Consider the following 16,849-nt stretch of genomic DNA (forward strand, 5'->3'; position numbering starts at 1 on the left):
CATGTGAAATATAAAAACATTGGCCAAATGGATTTTGTATGGATTTTGAAATGTATTTAAATGCTTGACATACATTTGTTTGTAAAAAACTTTTCACATCTATTTTTTGACACACACACACACACACACACACACACACACACACACACACACACACACACACACACACACACACACACACACACACACACACACACACACACACGTAGCACCATGTCCCCCTCTGTGTCCAAGATAATAATAGTCTGTTAGCTTGTATCTCAACTGCCTCCCCAAAGGCATTCACTGAGTTGGCAAAAATCAGCAAAAGAGCTTGTATCAGACCATGATCTCTTTATTCAAATAACAACGTGACACAGTGTAAACACACTGTCCAAAATAAGTACCTGTCAAGCATAAAGTAGCTGAGACATTCTTTCCCTTGGTGCTTTTTCTTCTTCTTCACATCTTCTGGTTTATTGAAATGGAAAACAGGATATTAGACAACATTCTCACAGAAAGACAGGACAAGATGTTATTACACAGTATGTTGATCATCAAGTTGATTTTAGAGAAATGTTATATGTAGATTTCTCTTTTCCCCCAAAAGCGGGATACCTGTAAGTGTACTGTATCTCTACTTTACATTAAGTTAACTGGTAACACTTTACATGAACGTACCCTTTAAGGGGGGGTGTAAAGAGTATAGAAGTACTTTATAAACATGCTCGCATACACCCTAACATTAACATTAGCTGTCATGTTCTGTGTTAGCAACACACTTGATACACTGGCAATAGGAGTCAATTAGAGTGACAACAAGAAAATCTAACATTCGTAACTGTCACTTTTCAATCACTTATCAATTATACTTCCTTCAAGAACGTGCAAAATGCAAAATCATGTTGAGTGAACCTCCTCAAATTCCATTTGACGAGACCCCCTGGTCTAGATCTGCCAGACTGAAGAAGCATCTGCTGGGAGGAGCGTGTGTGAGGGCCTGAAACATGCTCACAGTTTGCAGCACACCACTACTCCCTCAGACTCCATCCAGAAATCCAACCACCAAGGTGGTAGAGGAATGTACCATACTGTATAGCCCTTCATGACAGTCTAGTCATCCTGAATATATATTGTTTAATAGTCTCTTCTTCATAGAGCACGCAATACATCAGGCGAGTGGGAGGAGCCAGCTCTCGTCTCGTCCAATCAGCCTTGTATCCTCATGGGCTCACTGTTAGTGGGAGTTGCCAAACCATGAGCGTACTTTCATCTGGGTCCCCATTGGCTGCTATAGTCTCCTCCCCAAGTCGACGGAACCCCCTGCCTCCGGAGAAGACGGCAGCAGAGGTCACCTTGTCCTTCCCGCGCCCCTCCCTGGCCGGGGGCTGCCCCCGCACCCATACCTCAGGGTCCTCGCTCAGCTCGTAGATAGAGCCGTCCTCAGGGCTGTGCTCCGGGGTCTCCGGTGGGGCATCACATGGGCTCTGGTCGGGTTCGGCTGTCAGCAGCTTTCCGGGCAGCTGGGTGGTTGAGCGGAGGCGATACTGAAGCAGCATTCCCTTGGCCTTGGTGGGCTCTCCCTGGGGGGAGGAGCAGTCAGGTTGCGAGAGTGACTCCTGGGACAATTCATTCCTCCGCTCCCCACCCTCTCCTCCTCCCGCTCCCCCATTGGCCTGGTCGGCAGTCTCGCAGACAGAATCCCGTTTGAGCATGTCTGGGGACAGGGTGCTGGAGGTGACCACAAGGAAATCCACAGGGCCACAGTGAGCGTTTAGAGACGTCATCCCTTTACCTATGGGACAAATAGCACACAAGGCCTCGGTTAGAAAACACACAACTTGATTGGTGGGTTGGTTGGTTGATTGATTGGTTTTATTAGACAATTATAATACATAATACAGCCAGTCACACCAATGCAATGGGAGTAACCGGATGCCACCTGATGCCAGTTTTCATGTGAAAACGTCTGTTGTGTCTGTACTAAGCCTGACCTGTTATTTTGGGGATACCCTCCAGTTTGGGCACGGGCAGGGTGACGATGATGCCCTGGGCAGTGCCCACCCACAGCAGCCCCTGGCAAATGAGTAGGCTGGTGACCCGGACGCTGCCCTGCTGCCCTGGAAGAGAGACACAACCACCATTCTGTCACTTCCTCCTGTTCATGTCAACCTTACTGTTGCCCTCGTCCACATTTATGATCCATCCCTAGCCTCTATGCCAGCCTCTTGTGTATATCTGAAATAATTGAATAGATTATCACCAGGGGTTAAATTACACCTAGCCTTACATAGGGCAATGTGGAGCTAATACCAGTTTGCTCATACCTGTATCCAATCCTTTTAGACCTACACAAGTGTCTAGGGACTGGTTTTGAATCATGTAAGTGAAACAAGTGGTCGGTAACCTGTGACCTTCTACACTGTACTTGCCTGGGCTGAGGAAGGTGGAGCGTGTGGAGATGTTGATCTCCTGCAGGTGCTCCAGTGTCTCCGTGTGGAACAGGCGGATGGAAGAGCCCTCAGAGAAGGCCATCCACACCCCTCCCCCCGCTCGCACCATGTGACTCACACTGACCGCGGGCTCCGGGTGCGCGTCAAAACTCTTTAAGAGGGGGAGAGAGAGAGGGGGGGGAAGAGTGAATGAGTAAGTGAGTGAGAAAGAGGTGTTATGATCAAGCGAGAGAGGAGAGAGGTTGTCAATTCACGTGTCCTTTCCTTACTAGCTACAGTATCATATTACACCTATCCAATCCTTTTCAGGTCATATAGTCGCTAAGTCCCTCTTCTCTTCCTCTTTCCTTCAGCTCTATGTAAATGAGGGTGTATAGAAGGGTGTGTTTTGCCGACCTGTGTGTGGAGGCTGGAGCCCTGGATGACGGTGACGTGGTTGGCACAGCTGGCCCACACAGCATTCTCTAGGGTTAGGAGGGTGAGGATGGGGCCACTGCCGACTGTCACCAGCCTGCACGACTCAGGGTCCCACAGCCCCTCTGGAAAAAATAGAAAATGGTCAGTGTTAATGATGGTTACACATTTATCCATCACATTGACTGAACCAGGTAGATTATTGAGAACACCATAGAGAAACATTCTATACTGTAGTTCAATTTAAGTCTATGAGATCACTGTCCAGGAGGGTGTAGTGGTACAACAGCAGACGGAGGCAGATGAATAGACCTATAGTATGTTCATCTTAATGTTGTCTTGTAACTTGTAATGGAATACCTTGATTATACAAGGACATGGCAGGATACAATATTATACAGTTGGTTTGCGGTCTCACCTCCACTCTTCCGAGCGTAAACAGACACTTTTCCATTCCCCAGCCCAGCGAACAGGAAGGAGGCAGAGTGTTTTAGGCACAGAACTGGACAACTGTCTGGGTTGGAGAAGGTCAGCAGGCACTGGGTCGAAGTGTCCACGGTACCGTACACATGAATGCTGGAAAATGGAGTTCATGAGAAATAGGGTGACCTTTTACTAGGTATATGACAATGACAATAACATGAGCCAACTTTAATTCTTCTGATAGAGTTGTGTGTGGCCACTTGGGCTGATACATTCCGGTTTCTACTAACATTGCTATGGACAATACAAAAGTCACAATGAACTGAATGGTAAATGTCAAGTCTGGCACTTTTTTCTGATTTGTTGGTTCCTTGGAGAATAGTGGATAACCAAATCCAAAAGGTGCAGCATGAACAATTCAGCCATGTTCAATAAACACATGGGTGTCAGCATATTGTGTAAACTCATTCTGCAGTGTTTGTTTGTACTACAGTACACACGATGACTCACTTGCCATCCTGCAGGCCTACACAGATGGTGTTGCCAGTCCTGCCTGTGCTCTTGACAGCAGCCTCCCCCTCCTCTTCCTCCTCGGTGGGACAAGGCTCCATCACGTGATCCAGACACAGGACTGGCGCCCCCATCTGGATGGACTTGACCATGCGCGGCGTGGAGCGGTTCAGAGAGAAGATTTCCACTTGACCATGGTTGCGGTCACCTCCACTGGCCACCTGGTCATGACAGATACAGGATGTTAATGGGGCTGACCAGCTATCGAACACAGGTCTACTGCGTGACTCTAGATCGCATGAGCCCGCTGAGCAAAAAAAGAGCTAAAGCCTAGGCCTAGGTTACTCATCACATGAACCATTATAGTTAATTGGACCACCTTCGCTACACTTCATCCCAACCACAACTCAACCCCGGTTTGCAGTACTCACCCAAAGGTAGCCCTGCGGCAGAGAGGTGCTGGCTGCAGAGAATGCCAGCAGGGCACATTGGACCGGGTTGTGAAGGGCCGTCTCCAGCTACAGACAACACAACAAAAGCTCACTTTTACCCACAGACCTACTATACTCAGTTATATAGATACACGGAGTGTACGAAACATTAGGAATACCTTCTTAATATTGAGTTGCACCACCTTTTACCCCCAGAACAGCCTGAATTAGTAGGGCATGGACTCTACAAGGTGTCGAAAGCGTTCCACAGGGATGCTGCCCATGTTCACTACAATGCTTCCCACAGTTGTGTCAAGTTGGCTGGATGTCCTTTGGGTGGTGGACCATTTTTGATACACACGGGAAACTGTTGAGCGTGAAAAACCCAGCAGCGTTGCAGTTCTTGACACTCAAACCGGTGCTTCTGGCGCTTACTACAATACCCCGTTCAAAGGCACTTAAATATTTTGTGTTGCCCTTTCACCCTCTGAATGGCACACATATATGTCTCAATTCTCTCAAGGCTTACAAATCCTTCTTTAACCTGTCTTCTCCCCTTCATCTACACTGATTGAAGTGGATTTAATGTTTTGTAGACTCAATGTATATGTATTCGGGATTATAGACAATATATTGTATATTATAGCTAAATTCTCTCTATGAACGGGATATAACAGCAGCCCATTGAATGTTTTTAGCTGACTGTTCCTTTACCTCAATACCTTTACTTGAATGACATAAGAACATTTCTGGAACATCCTGCTAGACTTGATGTTCAGAATCAGAGGAAAGTAATTGGTAGTATTTCGAGTACGGATATAATGCACTATTAAATCAAAAATAATATCAAGCATTTTTTCTGACACTGAAGACTTTCATGACAGCCTTATTCAAATGAAGCTGAGCTTTGGTTCTGGGTGCTAAGATTACACTCCGTGTAGTAAATTGTTTTGTTGAATAATTGAATCCAAACATGTATTTATATTTGCAGCTGAAGACTAATTAGATTTCCAATGGGGTTTGATTGGACGAGGCGGACGGTATTAGAGGAACAGGGATCAAAACAAATCAGCATTTTCTTTTTACACACACACACACACACACACACACACACACACACACACACACACACACACACACACACACACACACACACACACACACACACACACACACACACACACACACACACACACACACACACAGAATGAAGCCATATAACACGTTTGGTGACCCACAATAATGCAACATACGGATGCAAATTGGAACATTGTGCATGTCCTCAAACAGAGTCTAGTCCATTGTCTCCGTATACCCTGCAGTGGTGTGAATTCCCATGATAACTGGCATCTGCCACTGCATTTCCATATAAATGGTGTAAATGTATATTTTCGCCAGGAGGGAGTCCTTTGAATTTTAAAACGCCATCCAACACACACAAGCTCTTCTTTCAGAGACAGAGGCATCTGAATTTCAAATAGTTAAGATGAAGGGAATGGTGGTGAACAGTATGTAAGAGCTTGGAGGAGTGGAGGGAGTGTGGATACCCTTCCAGAAAAGAACACTGGGTTGCATACAAAATGGCACCCTATTTCCTATATAGTGCACTACTTTTCACCAGAGCCCACACAGGGGGAATAGGGTGCCATTTTGGATGGAGGCTGGTCTGTGATTTACTGTTTACTTGTAATTTATGCAGGCATATTTGTGGGAGAGCCTTTCCGGAGAGTCCAGGGGGGGTTTAGTTTAGTGAAACCAGCCGTTAGTCTTTCAATTTCAACTTGAAAAGATTACTTGGAATACCATCCAGCATTTTCCTCGCTTCATGGATTATCTTCAGGAGTTAATGGCCTCAGCCGAGTCCCCAGAAATAAGGTGCTTACCCTTTGATCTCTCCTTTATCCCTAGACACAGATACTATGAAAGGGGAAACTGAATCAGATTCACTTATTTTAAAGGTAGAGTACGACCAGCAGTTGAGTATGTTGATACGTTTTTCGGCAGTGTGTGTTCAATCATCAATCAAATGTATTTATAAAGCCCTTTTTACACCAGCAGTCACAAAGTGTTATACAGATACCCGGTGTAAAATCCAAAAGAGCAAGCCATGCAGATGTACAAGCACAGTGGCTAGGAAAAACTCTAGAAAGGCAGGAACCTAGGAAGAAACCTAGAGAAGAACCAGGCTCCGAGGGGTGGCCAGACCTCTTCTGAAAGGGGGGGAACTTAGATTATCACTAGATCTGACTGATGACATGACTCCAGATTGAAACAAACCTTGTCATTCATTTTTGTGTGTCTTTTAGTGGAGGCTGTGGGTGATCTCTTTGCTCAAAAAATGAAACAGAAGAATAATAGTATCCCATCTCCTTAACAGGACACATGTACACACGCACAAGCACACACTCCCACAGGCTTACTTTCATTTTACAAAAAGTTTACTTTCAACTACAACTGCATTATTCTAATATAATGAGTAATTTGGCACATTCAAGGTGCCAACAATGCATATTTCATATCCTCTTCAATCCTCGTTTCTTTAACCCTGCCAGGCAAACTAAGGTGGTGTGTTAGCATGGCATATCATTACACCTTTCATTTCAACATATCTGCTTTTTACTCAATAATGGCTTCTTTTGTGACAGCTCAAAATACTGCTTTAAGTTACGGTGCAGATTTCTTTCTCTGAGTAACGGAAATGTGCCGGGGGGAAATGCGTAGATGAGACCAAGACTTCATATCATCATACCAATCATAATATAGATGAACTCAACTCAGCAGTCTTGAAATACAATCAAGTGTCGGTCATTGCAATGGTAATGTAGTGGTCCCTTAGATGAGCAAGGACTGCTGTTCTCCTCATGTGAGTGAAGGATTCCATTTCCTTTATCAAACAGCTTCCATAACCTCATCAGTCAGCCTTGTCCAGCTCAGCTGCCAGGAGACGTAGAAGAGACTGGCAATGAATGAGATGGGACTATAGCATAAACTGCTAATCATAGCCTGTGACACACAAAGAAACCCCAGTCACACTTCCTTGAGTGGCAATTATTTGATGGTGTTCTGATTCCCCTGTTGGATCAAGCCAACGCCTGCTACCTCTTGCCTTTGCTCTCCGTTCGACAGCAAAGCTCTCTGTTCACTGAGCTTCCTCACAGCTGTAGCTTCTTACCTTTTGGTCTTGTGTTTTGGAGGAGAAGATGGGAAGTCGGCAGGCTAGCAGGGGACACCAAAATGGATGTCTAGTCTTCCCATCATCCTCTGCAAACACCCAGCCTGGCGTGTTCTCTTCCCCTGTATCAACAGTGATACGTTTAGTTGTACACCTCTGCAACATCCTATCCCAGTGGACAAATTATGACCAATACGCCAAAAAGCGCCAACATATATTATTTCTGTGTTAGGAGTCCAAAGCTAAGCTAGGCTTGCTATAATGTTAAATGGCATTGTTGGAGAGCTCGACTTACTCTTGGCTATCTTGGCGAGGTGTAGGCGGTTGACCCAGGAGATCTTGCTGAGGGGACTGGGAGTGTTGAAAACCACCATGAAACTGACCGGTCGTCCAGATCTGAGGAGCAACAAAAATACATGCATTAACATCATGTAACACACTTGCATGCACACAGACAATCACAACTAAGGATGGTGTGGAAGATGGAGAGGGACTTCATGAACATCCAGACTACCCCCCAGCTCTCCCTGATCTAGTCCTGTCCCTACTTTATAGGGTTATGGGCTAGTGGATATCTTTGTTAATGCTGGACCTTGAATTGCTTCAGTAGAGATTGAGTTTCAATCAGAAACATGAATAAACGTGTAAGCTCAAACTGCCCATTTTGGCATTTAAATGGCGAGTTGTAAAGATTCCAATATCAAACCACACAGGAATAGACTAGAGCTGAGAGAGTTCCATCCACAGCTTGGCAGTAGAGGATTAAGAATGTGCCAGGCCTTGCCACCCACTCCAAGCTCCCCTGCCATCTGCTTACAACCTACCCAAACATACACACCCCCCACACATACACAGGGCCCCAGTTAACCTCCTGGGCACTCACTTGTCAGGCTTGCCTGGCACAGCCAGCCGCAGGCGGCACTTGTTGGCACACTGGATCTGTTCATCTTTGATGTGGATGAGCCTTTGCAGTGCAAGGCACCAGTCCTGCCCTACTGTTGTGTTCAGGTTCTGAAGAAAAACAAAAAGAGGGTGGTAGAGGGATGGTATCACATGATAAACTGCCAATGTGATACTGTCTGTCCAATAAACAGCGTTGAAAAGAAAACGTAGGTGTGTGAGTGTGTGTGTGTGTGTATTTCTCTAACCTGGTAGGTGCCTTGTAAAGTCCCCACCAGCAGGGTGATGTTTTCAACCACAGACAGGTCGTGTTGTAGCTCATCCAGCTCCTGGTACAGTCTCGGAGGGCCCAGGAACACTTTACCTGGCACACACAGTCACATCTTTACTGTCTGCGTCATCATCACCATCCATCTCATCCTATTCTTACTCCTCCTAAAGCAGGCGTGTCCAGTCTTATTTACAAAGGTCCGTTGTGGTTGAAGTCTTTCTCAGTAATACATCTGATTCAACTAATTCTCTTTCTTGAGGTGTGGACTGTGATCAGTTGAATCAGGTGGCTGGAGAAAAAGACGACACCTATACCTGCCCTTTGCGGTAGGATATCCTGTCTCTGTCACCCTCATTCTCTGGAATTTCAACAGTTAGGAAATGTCCTGCTGGGTTTCTCCACTAAAAGACTTCCACCTGTCATCAACAGTAAGTTAACTCCAAATGAGACTGAACCGCAAAATAATACAGGGATGTTTATCTCAGAAATGAGACCGGAGGGACAACATCTGAACTACTCCCAGAGGGTTACATGTAGCCTCTTTTATCCCTTAATTATGGAACTGAAGCCTTTAGAGATTTCAAAACTAGTCAGTTCTTCCCAAGCAGGTACCCGGTAATAGTGGGAAAGGTTGCTTTTTCATAGCTTACAATAGTATTTTGTCTTGAATGTGAAAGTGTACAATGCATACTTTTTTTATTGAACTGAATGTGTGTTCTTACCTGGAACATTAGCAACATTTGGCCGTTTCCCTGTATCTTTGCTCTGGAAGCTCTCCTGTCCCACCTCCACTACCTGCGTCTGCAACAAGGGGGCACTCCACTTCACTGTGTATTTAGGACCAATGGGAACTAGACTGCTGATATCAGGGGGACCCCTAGTGGAGGAAACAGGAACACATTTCACTGGCCTGAACATAGAGATGTTCCCAAAACTTGTTCTCAATGGTGCCTCCCATGCTGTCCAAGAAGCCGTCACTGCAAAGATATTGTCCTCTCTTTTTCCATCTCTATGGGCCTGAACTATAGACAGGTTGGTTGTTTAGCAAGCATAAAAAACGATGTGTGTGCAACTGTGCAGCAAAATATAAAAGGGTTGGCTTAGATTGTTGACAACATGTAAATTATATTTAGTCTCCAAATAGTTTTTGAAAACAAATACAACTCTTGAGCACTGGTTGTTTCACAAATACATTGTTACAGATGTTGATTAGTTAGCTATCAAATTTTTGCCATATTAGCATAGACATGACATGAGTCAAAACACCTCAAAACAGGACATGGTATCAATAACAAGACACAACGAGCTGAAACGAGCCACCTGCGATTCTCCACATGGCAGCTTCTTGTCATTGTTGCTAGTTATCTGACCATTCAGAATCTTAACACTGTCACACTGGCTTCTGCCTCGTCGATGCGTGCATCATTTTCGTGAACAAACTTTGAATGTAAGAGATAATGCAAATGCAGTTCATTCTCTTGGTTGTTGGTGTATTGGGGGGGGTTCTTTTTTTTCTTCCGGGGGGGGGGCTGTGGGAGGGGTCTCGAATGGTTGAGGGACAGCTATTGGGGAACTGTGGGGGATCTTGGAGGGTTCTAGCTTCACAAGATTGTGATCAACAAAAAGGAAACTATGACATATATTTTATATCACTGTCATGCACACGCACCCTGACACAAGGATGGCTCTGTTGCGGAAAGACTGATACATGTTTGATAGTGTCTTGATGCTGTATTGTTTGTCCTTCATGTTCTAATACTTTAATGTTACCACTTCCTTGTATTTTTTGTAATAAATAATTATTTAAAGAAAGAAAGAAAAAAAAGAGAATGCAATCCTAACAGCAATTGAGAAATCCTGTTAAATGTGTCAGGGCTCTTTGAATCAACAGCATGAAAGGAGGTCAAGGAATACGTGATGCAATTACAGTCTTTCTGATAAGTTGAATCCTTCTCCAAACAGCAGCACCCCCTACTGATTTTCAGGGCACATTACTAATCATCAATCCCCATAATTGTGCATGAGAAGAATTGTGATCCGTTCCTCCGGAAATGTGAAAGTTGGGGGCAAAGTTGGCATGAGGCATGAGCCGAATCAAGTAGCGTGCAACAAATCATTTATCAGGCTCTCTGATCAAAACTGAGGTTTTGAAGCGCAAAGTTGCGATACATTTTGGGGAAAACTTTACCTTTGTTCATTTATGACATATTCTCATATCTACAATAGTAGTGTTGGACAAGATGGAGAAAAAGAGAGTTGGTCGACATGAATACACAGTGTGGTTGTCATTCGACAACATGACATTAGACCAGTGGAGGCTGGTAGGAGGAGCTATAGGAGGACAGGCTCGTTGTAATGGCTGGAATGGAATAAATGGAACAGAGTCAAACATGTGGTTTCCATATGCTTGATGTGTTTGATACCGTTCCATTTATTCCATTGCAGCCCGTCCTCCTATAACTCCTCCCACCAGCCTCCTCCGCATGAGACAGCATGTCTCGTACATAGATAATCTATTTCTATGGTCTCAGCCTGGTAGTGCTGACTCACTTGACGTTGATGTTTGCACAGATGAGGGTGTCGTTCAGCAGGAAAACTTTGCGCTCCTTGGACTTAAGGACCTGTCCTTTCTCCCCGTACACTGTCTCAATCAGTACCTCACACAGTATCAGCTGCCTCTGGTCTGAGTTCAAGAGCTATAGAGGGGACACAAATATCACATCACACACACAACACACTTCCTCACTTACTCTTACACACAATGGAATTGACTAAAACATTTGTTTTTCAAATTTACCTTAAAAAGAAAAGATGTTGTTTCGAGAAAGACAAACAGACATTGGAAATCATTGGTGGTGTCTTTAGCATATGTATATGCGTCACCTTGCTCAGTTGACGGTCACCAATGCTGCGTGCCAGCTGCTGGATTTCAGCGACCTGGTCAGCGACTCGTTTCTGCTCGTTCAGCCTCTCGGCCAACGTCTCCAGCTCGGTGAGGGCCAACTGCAGGGGCAGGCGGTCAGGGTGGGCCCGGGGAGTGTTCTTCAGCATGTCCTGAAGGAGGGAGGGAGAGAGAAAGTGGGGGGGAGAAGGAGAGAGAGAGAGTGTGTGTGTGTGTGTGTGTGTGTGTGTGTGTGTGTGTGTGTGTGTGTGTGTGTGTGTGTGTGTGTGTGTGTGTGTGTGTGTGTGTGTGTGTGTGTGTGTGAGAGAGAGAGAGTGTGAGAGGGAATGAGAGCGAGAGATAGAAAACAGTCTTCAGTAACAGTGTATTCGGAAAGTATTCAGACCCCTTGATTTTTTCCCACAATTCCTTCGGCCTCATGGCTTGGTTTTTGCTCTGTCATGCACTGTCAACTGTGGGACCTTATATAGACAGATGTGTGCCTTTCCAAATCATGTCCAATCAATCGAATTTACCACAGCTGGACTCCAATCAAGTTGTAGAAACATCAAGGATTATCAATGGAAACAGAATACACCTGTGCTCAATTTCGAGTCCCATAGCAAAGGGTCTGAATACTTATGTAAATAAGTTGTTTTTGATTTGTAATAAATTTGCAAAAATATCTAAAAAACTGTTTTCGCTTTGTCATTATGGGGTATTGTGTGTAGATTGATGAGTGAAAAAAATGATTTAATCCATTTTAGAATAAGGCTGTAATGTAACAAAATGTGGAAAGGGGAAGGGGTCTGAATACTTTCCGAATGCACTGAAGGGAGCCACATTTCACTACAAACACTCGCCCTCTCACTTCCTCAGTATTAATGAACTCATAGGATTCCCCTAAGAAAGCTGTCTGGGTTTCTACCTGACATGCTTGGCAGAGCACACTATAATAAGGCCTTTTTCCAAATACATGTTTATGAGAAGGTTTTAAATAGTTTAGTTTTTTCTTTGTTCCTCTTCTCGACACATGCTTTGTTCCATGGAGCTTAATATAGAATACGTATAGAATACGTAATCAACACAAACTAAAATAGAAGTAAAGATGAGTAAATGTTAGTGTACAGCCTATAGCATATATTTATATAGATCATGAAGTATTATACATGTATCTTCAAAAAGATAAGATGCTTGTTTTTGCTGTGTCTTGGTACTAACCTGTAGCAGCAGGATGAACTGAGGGAAGCGCTGGATTGGTTTAACCATAAGGCCATAAAGAGTGATTCTGTCAGGACTTGACACTTGCTTCTTCTGTGGGGGCACAAGCATAGAGGCTAAGTCAACAGGGAGTTCATTACATCATATCTAAGAGGATTATATACAGTATATAGTAGCCCTGAGATCTCAAACACATTCTCACTTTCAAATTCAGAATTAACTGTCTGGAGGCGAATCTGACTGACCGTTTCACCAAATGCTACTAGAAAACATTGAATGCAAATAGATGCCGAACTTTGAACTTATTGCATACGAATAGATATACTGTAGCAGCAAACAATTCTACAGCCTTGGGAGAGGAAAGAAGTCTAATTCATTGTAAACTGAATGATCAAAGAGGAGAGACTAGGCCACCTTGAGAAACTCCAGGAAAGCTGGCTTGGAAATGCAGGCTTTCTTGATGAGCGCCATAGCGTTAGTAAAGTTGTTGACGTAGTCGCTGTACACGTCTAGTACCATTGACTTGGAAAACTGTGGAGAGAAAAATGGATGCAACATCCTGTCATATAATATTAGTGGAAGGATACATAGAAGGAAAGGATAGATTTTCTAAGTATTCCAACAGGGCCGTGTTCATTTGCGTTGCGTGCCCTAATGAACTGGAGCCTGGTCCCTGCACTTGGATAGATCCATCCTCCATACTGACCGAGGCCACAAAGAGGTCTCCGATCTTCTCACTGAGGTCCCACTCGGCCACACGGGATGCCAGGGCGATTTGGAACATTGAGTGGCACTGCAGGATCTCCCGCAGCCGGTAAAATATGGGCCGGACCTTCTTATCGCTCAGGATCCGGGCCTCTGGCTCAAGCAAGGGCTTCTGGTACTCCTGAGAGCAGCAAGGAGGAGAACCAATCAGAGTGATGCTCACTGATATCTGGTTAGCTGGATAAGGTGGACTCATCATCAGTGTTAACACCAATCCAGTCAGTTCAGATCTACACAAGTGCTGGGGGGGTAGGTGCTGCAACCAGCCACCCTTGAGGAAGACCTCTGAAGTTAATGTCAGTGAATCAAAATGACTTCAGACTGTCTGGGTATGGTTCAAATGAAGTGTTGAAAAAAAGAACAGTGGAGGTCACTCACCACTAAGATTCTCTTGAGAGAGTCCACATAACTCCTCTCACTTTGTACGATGGAACCAATGATGTGGCGTCTAATAATCTGTTGGGTGGTAAGCCCCTTTGGCATAGGGCTCAGCTGGGGCGGTGGGTGCTTCACTTCAGACACCATCACGTCCAGATAACCAGCGTCATCATCACTCTCCTCTGTATGGTGACAGTGACATACCTTCAAACTCATTTGCCTGTCTACCAATACTGCTCTGTTCTCACATGGCCTGAGGATATAGTGTAACCCCACGCCAGCCCAGGGTCCTATTCATTAGGGAATGCAAATGTTTTGCAGTAGAAAACATAAAATATGTGTTTCTTATTGAACATGTCAAGGTTGTCCCCGTATGTTTCAATCCGTTTTCTACCATTTGGTGCCCAATGAATACGACCCAGCCCTCGCCTTGTGTCCTTGTCTGTGGTTGTCTGACACCTTGATGATGGAATTGACAGCCCAGTGCCTACCACAGCCATCTCAAGAACCGAATGAGTGACATGTTAAATCTCTGATAAACTTCTTTGATAACTGGGAATTTTCACTTTTACATTTGTTTAACCAGCATTGACTAGTGATATTGACAACAACAATGATGCTAAAAACCATGACAATATATGAGCTATGACAACTGACATCAACCAATACATACTGTATTTAAAAAGAAGAAGCTGGTAATAATAATAATGCTTACCCGTGGTTTCTTTTTTCTGCAGGAAAGAGACTTTACGCATCATAGCTAACTTTGTCTTTTCTAGTCCGTCCTTGGTGCCATTTCGCGCTGCTTTCATCAGCATCTGGACCTGAAATTGAAGTGAAGCGGAAAGTAGAGAGAGAGAGACAGGGTGAGAGAATAATGCTCTGTAAATATGTGAGAAAAGAGAGGAGACACCGCAGACAATGCTTCCCCTTTAAAGAGACCACATCAACCATCCTTTGACCAGAACTAGGCTAGTCGGAGGCTGTGTCCAAAAAGTTTTACATTGCCTCCTATCCCTTTTGACCACTTGATACCCAAATTATACAGATAACAATTATAGACTAGTATATAGACTAGTCTTTTCACTTACCAGCAGTCAAGGCAGGTAAGATAAGGTAAAGGAGCCATTTAAGAGAAATGGGACACAGTCGCTGTCATACAGTATTTTTACTGTACTCTACTCTACAACAATGATTCAGTACCTTGAAGTCACAGCTGCGCATGGCCAGATCCTGCTTGGTCTTGGCACAGCGCTCTTTCAGTCGCCACATGTCCTGAGAAAGCTAAGTTCATCGCCATGCCAATGCCCACGACCCCACAAGCAAGGTGGAAGGACAGGACACCAGATCAGGTGAGCGGATGGAAGGGTTGAGGGAAAAAGAGAGAAAAGAGAGAGGAAAGAGAAGAATAGTCAAGGCGAAAGCAAGAGAGGCAACCAGTGTAATCACAAGATGTGAAAAGGGTTGACAAAATTATGTCAATTGAAGGTAGAACAATGATTTGTTTCAGAAAGTACAGAGAATCTCAAATATCTTGTCATTCTCCTTAGATAGTCATTATAAAAATACATTGGTTCTATTTGTTGAATTGTCTTATGAATAGTCCTTCATTTCAGCAAGCAAAGACAAGACACTTTTGTTGCCTTCCCTTAAAAAAAGAGACCATTTCCCCTTGCTCCTAACCCACACAAAATATAATTTCAAATCTCCAATTAAACCTTTTTTTTTTTTATGTTGAAAAACCTTGTGATAAAAAAAAAACATACAAGCAAACAATACCTCATATTATAAGAACCATACTCCTGCCTCTTCAGAAAAACATATCTTAAATCAACACAGATTCAGAGAAGAAAGAAAGCAGCAGCAGTGGGAGGGGCAGCAGTAAGTGGATGGACAGGGAATATCCAGAGAGGCTGAAGAGGAACCAAGAGAGACTGCTGACAAAGCCACTAACTACTGAACACACGTGTATCACTTCCTCATCCAGCAAGCAATGCAGTGCATTTAAACCAGCTGTGTACAGTTACTCCTCAGTATATAAACATTGATTCACTACATTACCAAAAGTATGCTGGGGTCACACCATGAGAGGGCACTGGACAACACCACACACACCCAAAAAACAAACTAAACTACACCATGTTGTTCCAAATGTATTGTTGTCTATAGGTATATACTGTAAGTATACTCTAGGGTCCCCCAACTGGCAGCCCGTGGGTGATTCTATTTGTCCCCCCAAGCAAAATTTGTAATTGTTGCACATAAGACTATAAAAACACAAGCAAATCAGCTCCAAGTAATTTTTATTTGGGAAATCTGTTCCAAAGTATTCCCACACGTAATAGAGAGAGAGATACACTACATGACCAAAAGTATGTGGACACCTGCTCATCGAACATCTCAATCCAAAATTATGGGCATTAATATGGAGTTGGTCCCCCTTTGCTGCTATAACAGCCTCCAGTCTTATGGGAAGGCTTTCCATTAGATGTTGGAACATTGCTGCGGGGAATTGCTTCCATTCAGCCACAAGAGCATTAGTGAGGTCAGGCACTGATATTGGGCGATTTGGCCTGGCTCGCAGTCGGCGTTCCAATTCATCGCAAAGTGTTCGATGGGGTTGAGGTCTGGCCTCTGTGAAGGCCAGTCAAGTTCTTCCACACCGATCTAGACAAACCATTTTTGTATGGACTTCGCTTTGTGCACAGGGCATTGTCATGCTGAAACAGGAAAGGGCCTTCCCCAAACTTTTGCCACAAAGTTGGAAGCATAGAATTGTCTAGAATGTCATTGTACGCTGTAGCGTTAAGATTTCCCTTCACTGGAACAAAGGGGCCTAACCCGAACCATGAAAAACAGCCCCAGACCATTATTCCTCCTCCACCAAACTTTACAGTTGGCACTATGCATTTGGGCAGGTAGCGTTCTCCTGGCATCCGCCAAACCCAGATTGCCAGATGGTGAAGCGTGATTCATCATTCCAGAGAACGCGTTTCCACTGCCCCAGAGTCCAATGGCAGCGAGGTTTACACCACTCCAGCCGACACTTGG

At 44.3% G+C, this 16,849-nt stretch overlaps 1 protein-coding gene across 1 annotated transcript in view; it reads right to left on the reverse strand.

Moving 5' to 3' along the window:
- Positions 1-316: 316 nt before the first annotated feature.
- The window catches only part of LOC120061258 (rho guanine nucleotide exchange factor 10-like protein), a 29,225-nt gene continuing 12,692 nt past the window's right edge, over positions 317-16,849 (reverse strand). Inside the window, exons 8-26 of the mRNA XM_039010942.1 lie at positions 14,514-14,622; positions 13,799-13,980; positions 13,362-13,541; positions 13,070-13,186; positions 12,656-12,748; positions 11,437-11,607; positions 11,104-11,249; positions 9,276-9,430; positions 8,531-8,646; positions 8,266-8,393; positions 7,678-7,778; positions 7,383-7,504; positions 4,211-4,297; positions 3,780-4,000; positions 3,265-3,422; positions 2,829-2,971; positions 2,412-2,583; positions 1,974-2,099; positions 317-1,774 (exon numbers count right to left, since the gene is read on the reverse strand). Of these exons, the coding sequence (XP_038866870.1) occupies positions 1,203-1,774; positions 1,974-2,099; positions 2,412-2,583; positions 2,829-2,971; positions 3,265-3,422; positions 3,780-4,000; positions 4,211-4,297; positions 7,383-7,504; positions 7,678-7,778; positions 8,266-8,393; positions 8,531-8,646; positions 9,276-9,430; positions 11,104-11,249; positions 11,437-11,607; positions 12,656-12,748; positions 13,070-13,186; positions 13,362-13,541; positions 13,799-13,980; positions 14,514-14,622 (3,099 nt within the window). The 3' untranslated portion in view covers positions 317-1,202. The remainder of the gene's footprint in view (positions 1,775-1,973; positions 2,100-2,411; positions 2,584-2,828; positions 2,972-3,264; positions 3,423-3,779; positions 4,001-4,210; positions 4,298-7,382; positions 7,505-7,677; positions 7,779-8,265; positions 8,394-8,530; positions 8,647-9,275; positions 9,431-11,103; positions 11,250-11,436; positions 11,608-12,655; positions 12,749-13,069; positions 13,187-13,361; positions 13,542-13,798; positions 13,981-14,513; positions 14,623-16,849) is intronic.

Source organism: Salvelinus namaycush, chromosome 16 (genome assembly GCF_016432855.1).
Source record: "Salvelinus namaycush isolate Seneca chromosome 16, SaNama_1.0, whole genome shotgun sequence".
Classification (NCBI taxonomy): Eukaryota; Metazoa; Chordata; class Actinopteri; order Salmoniformes; family Salmonidae; genus Salvelinus; species Salvelinus namaycush.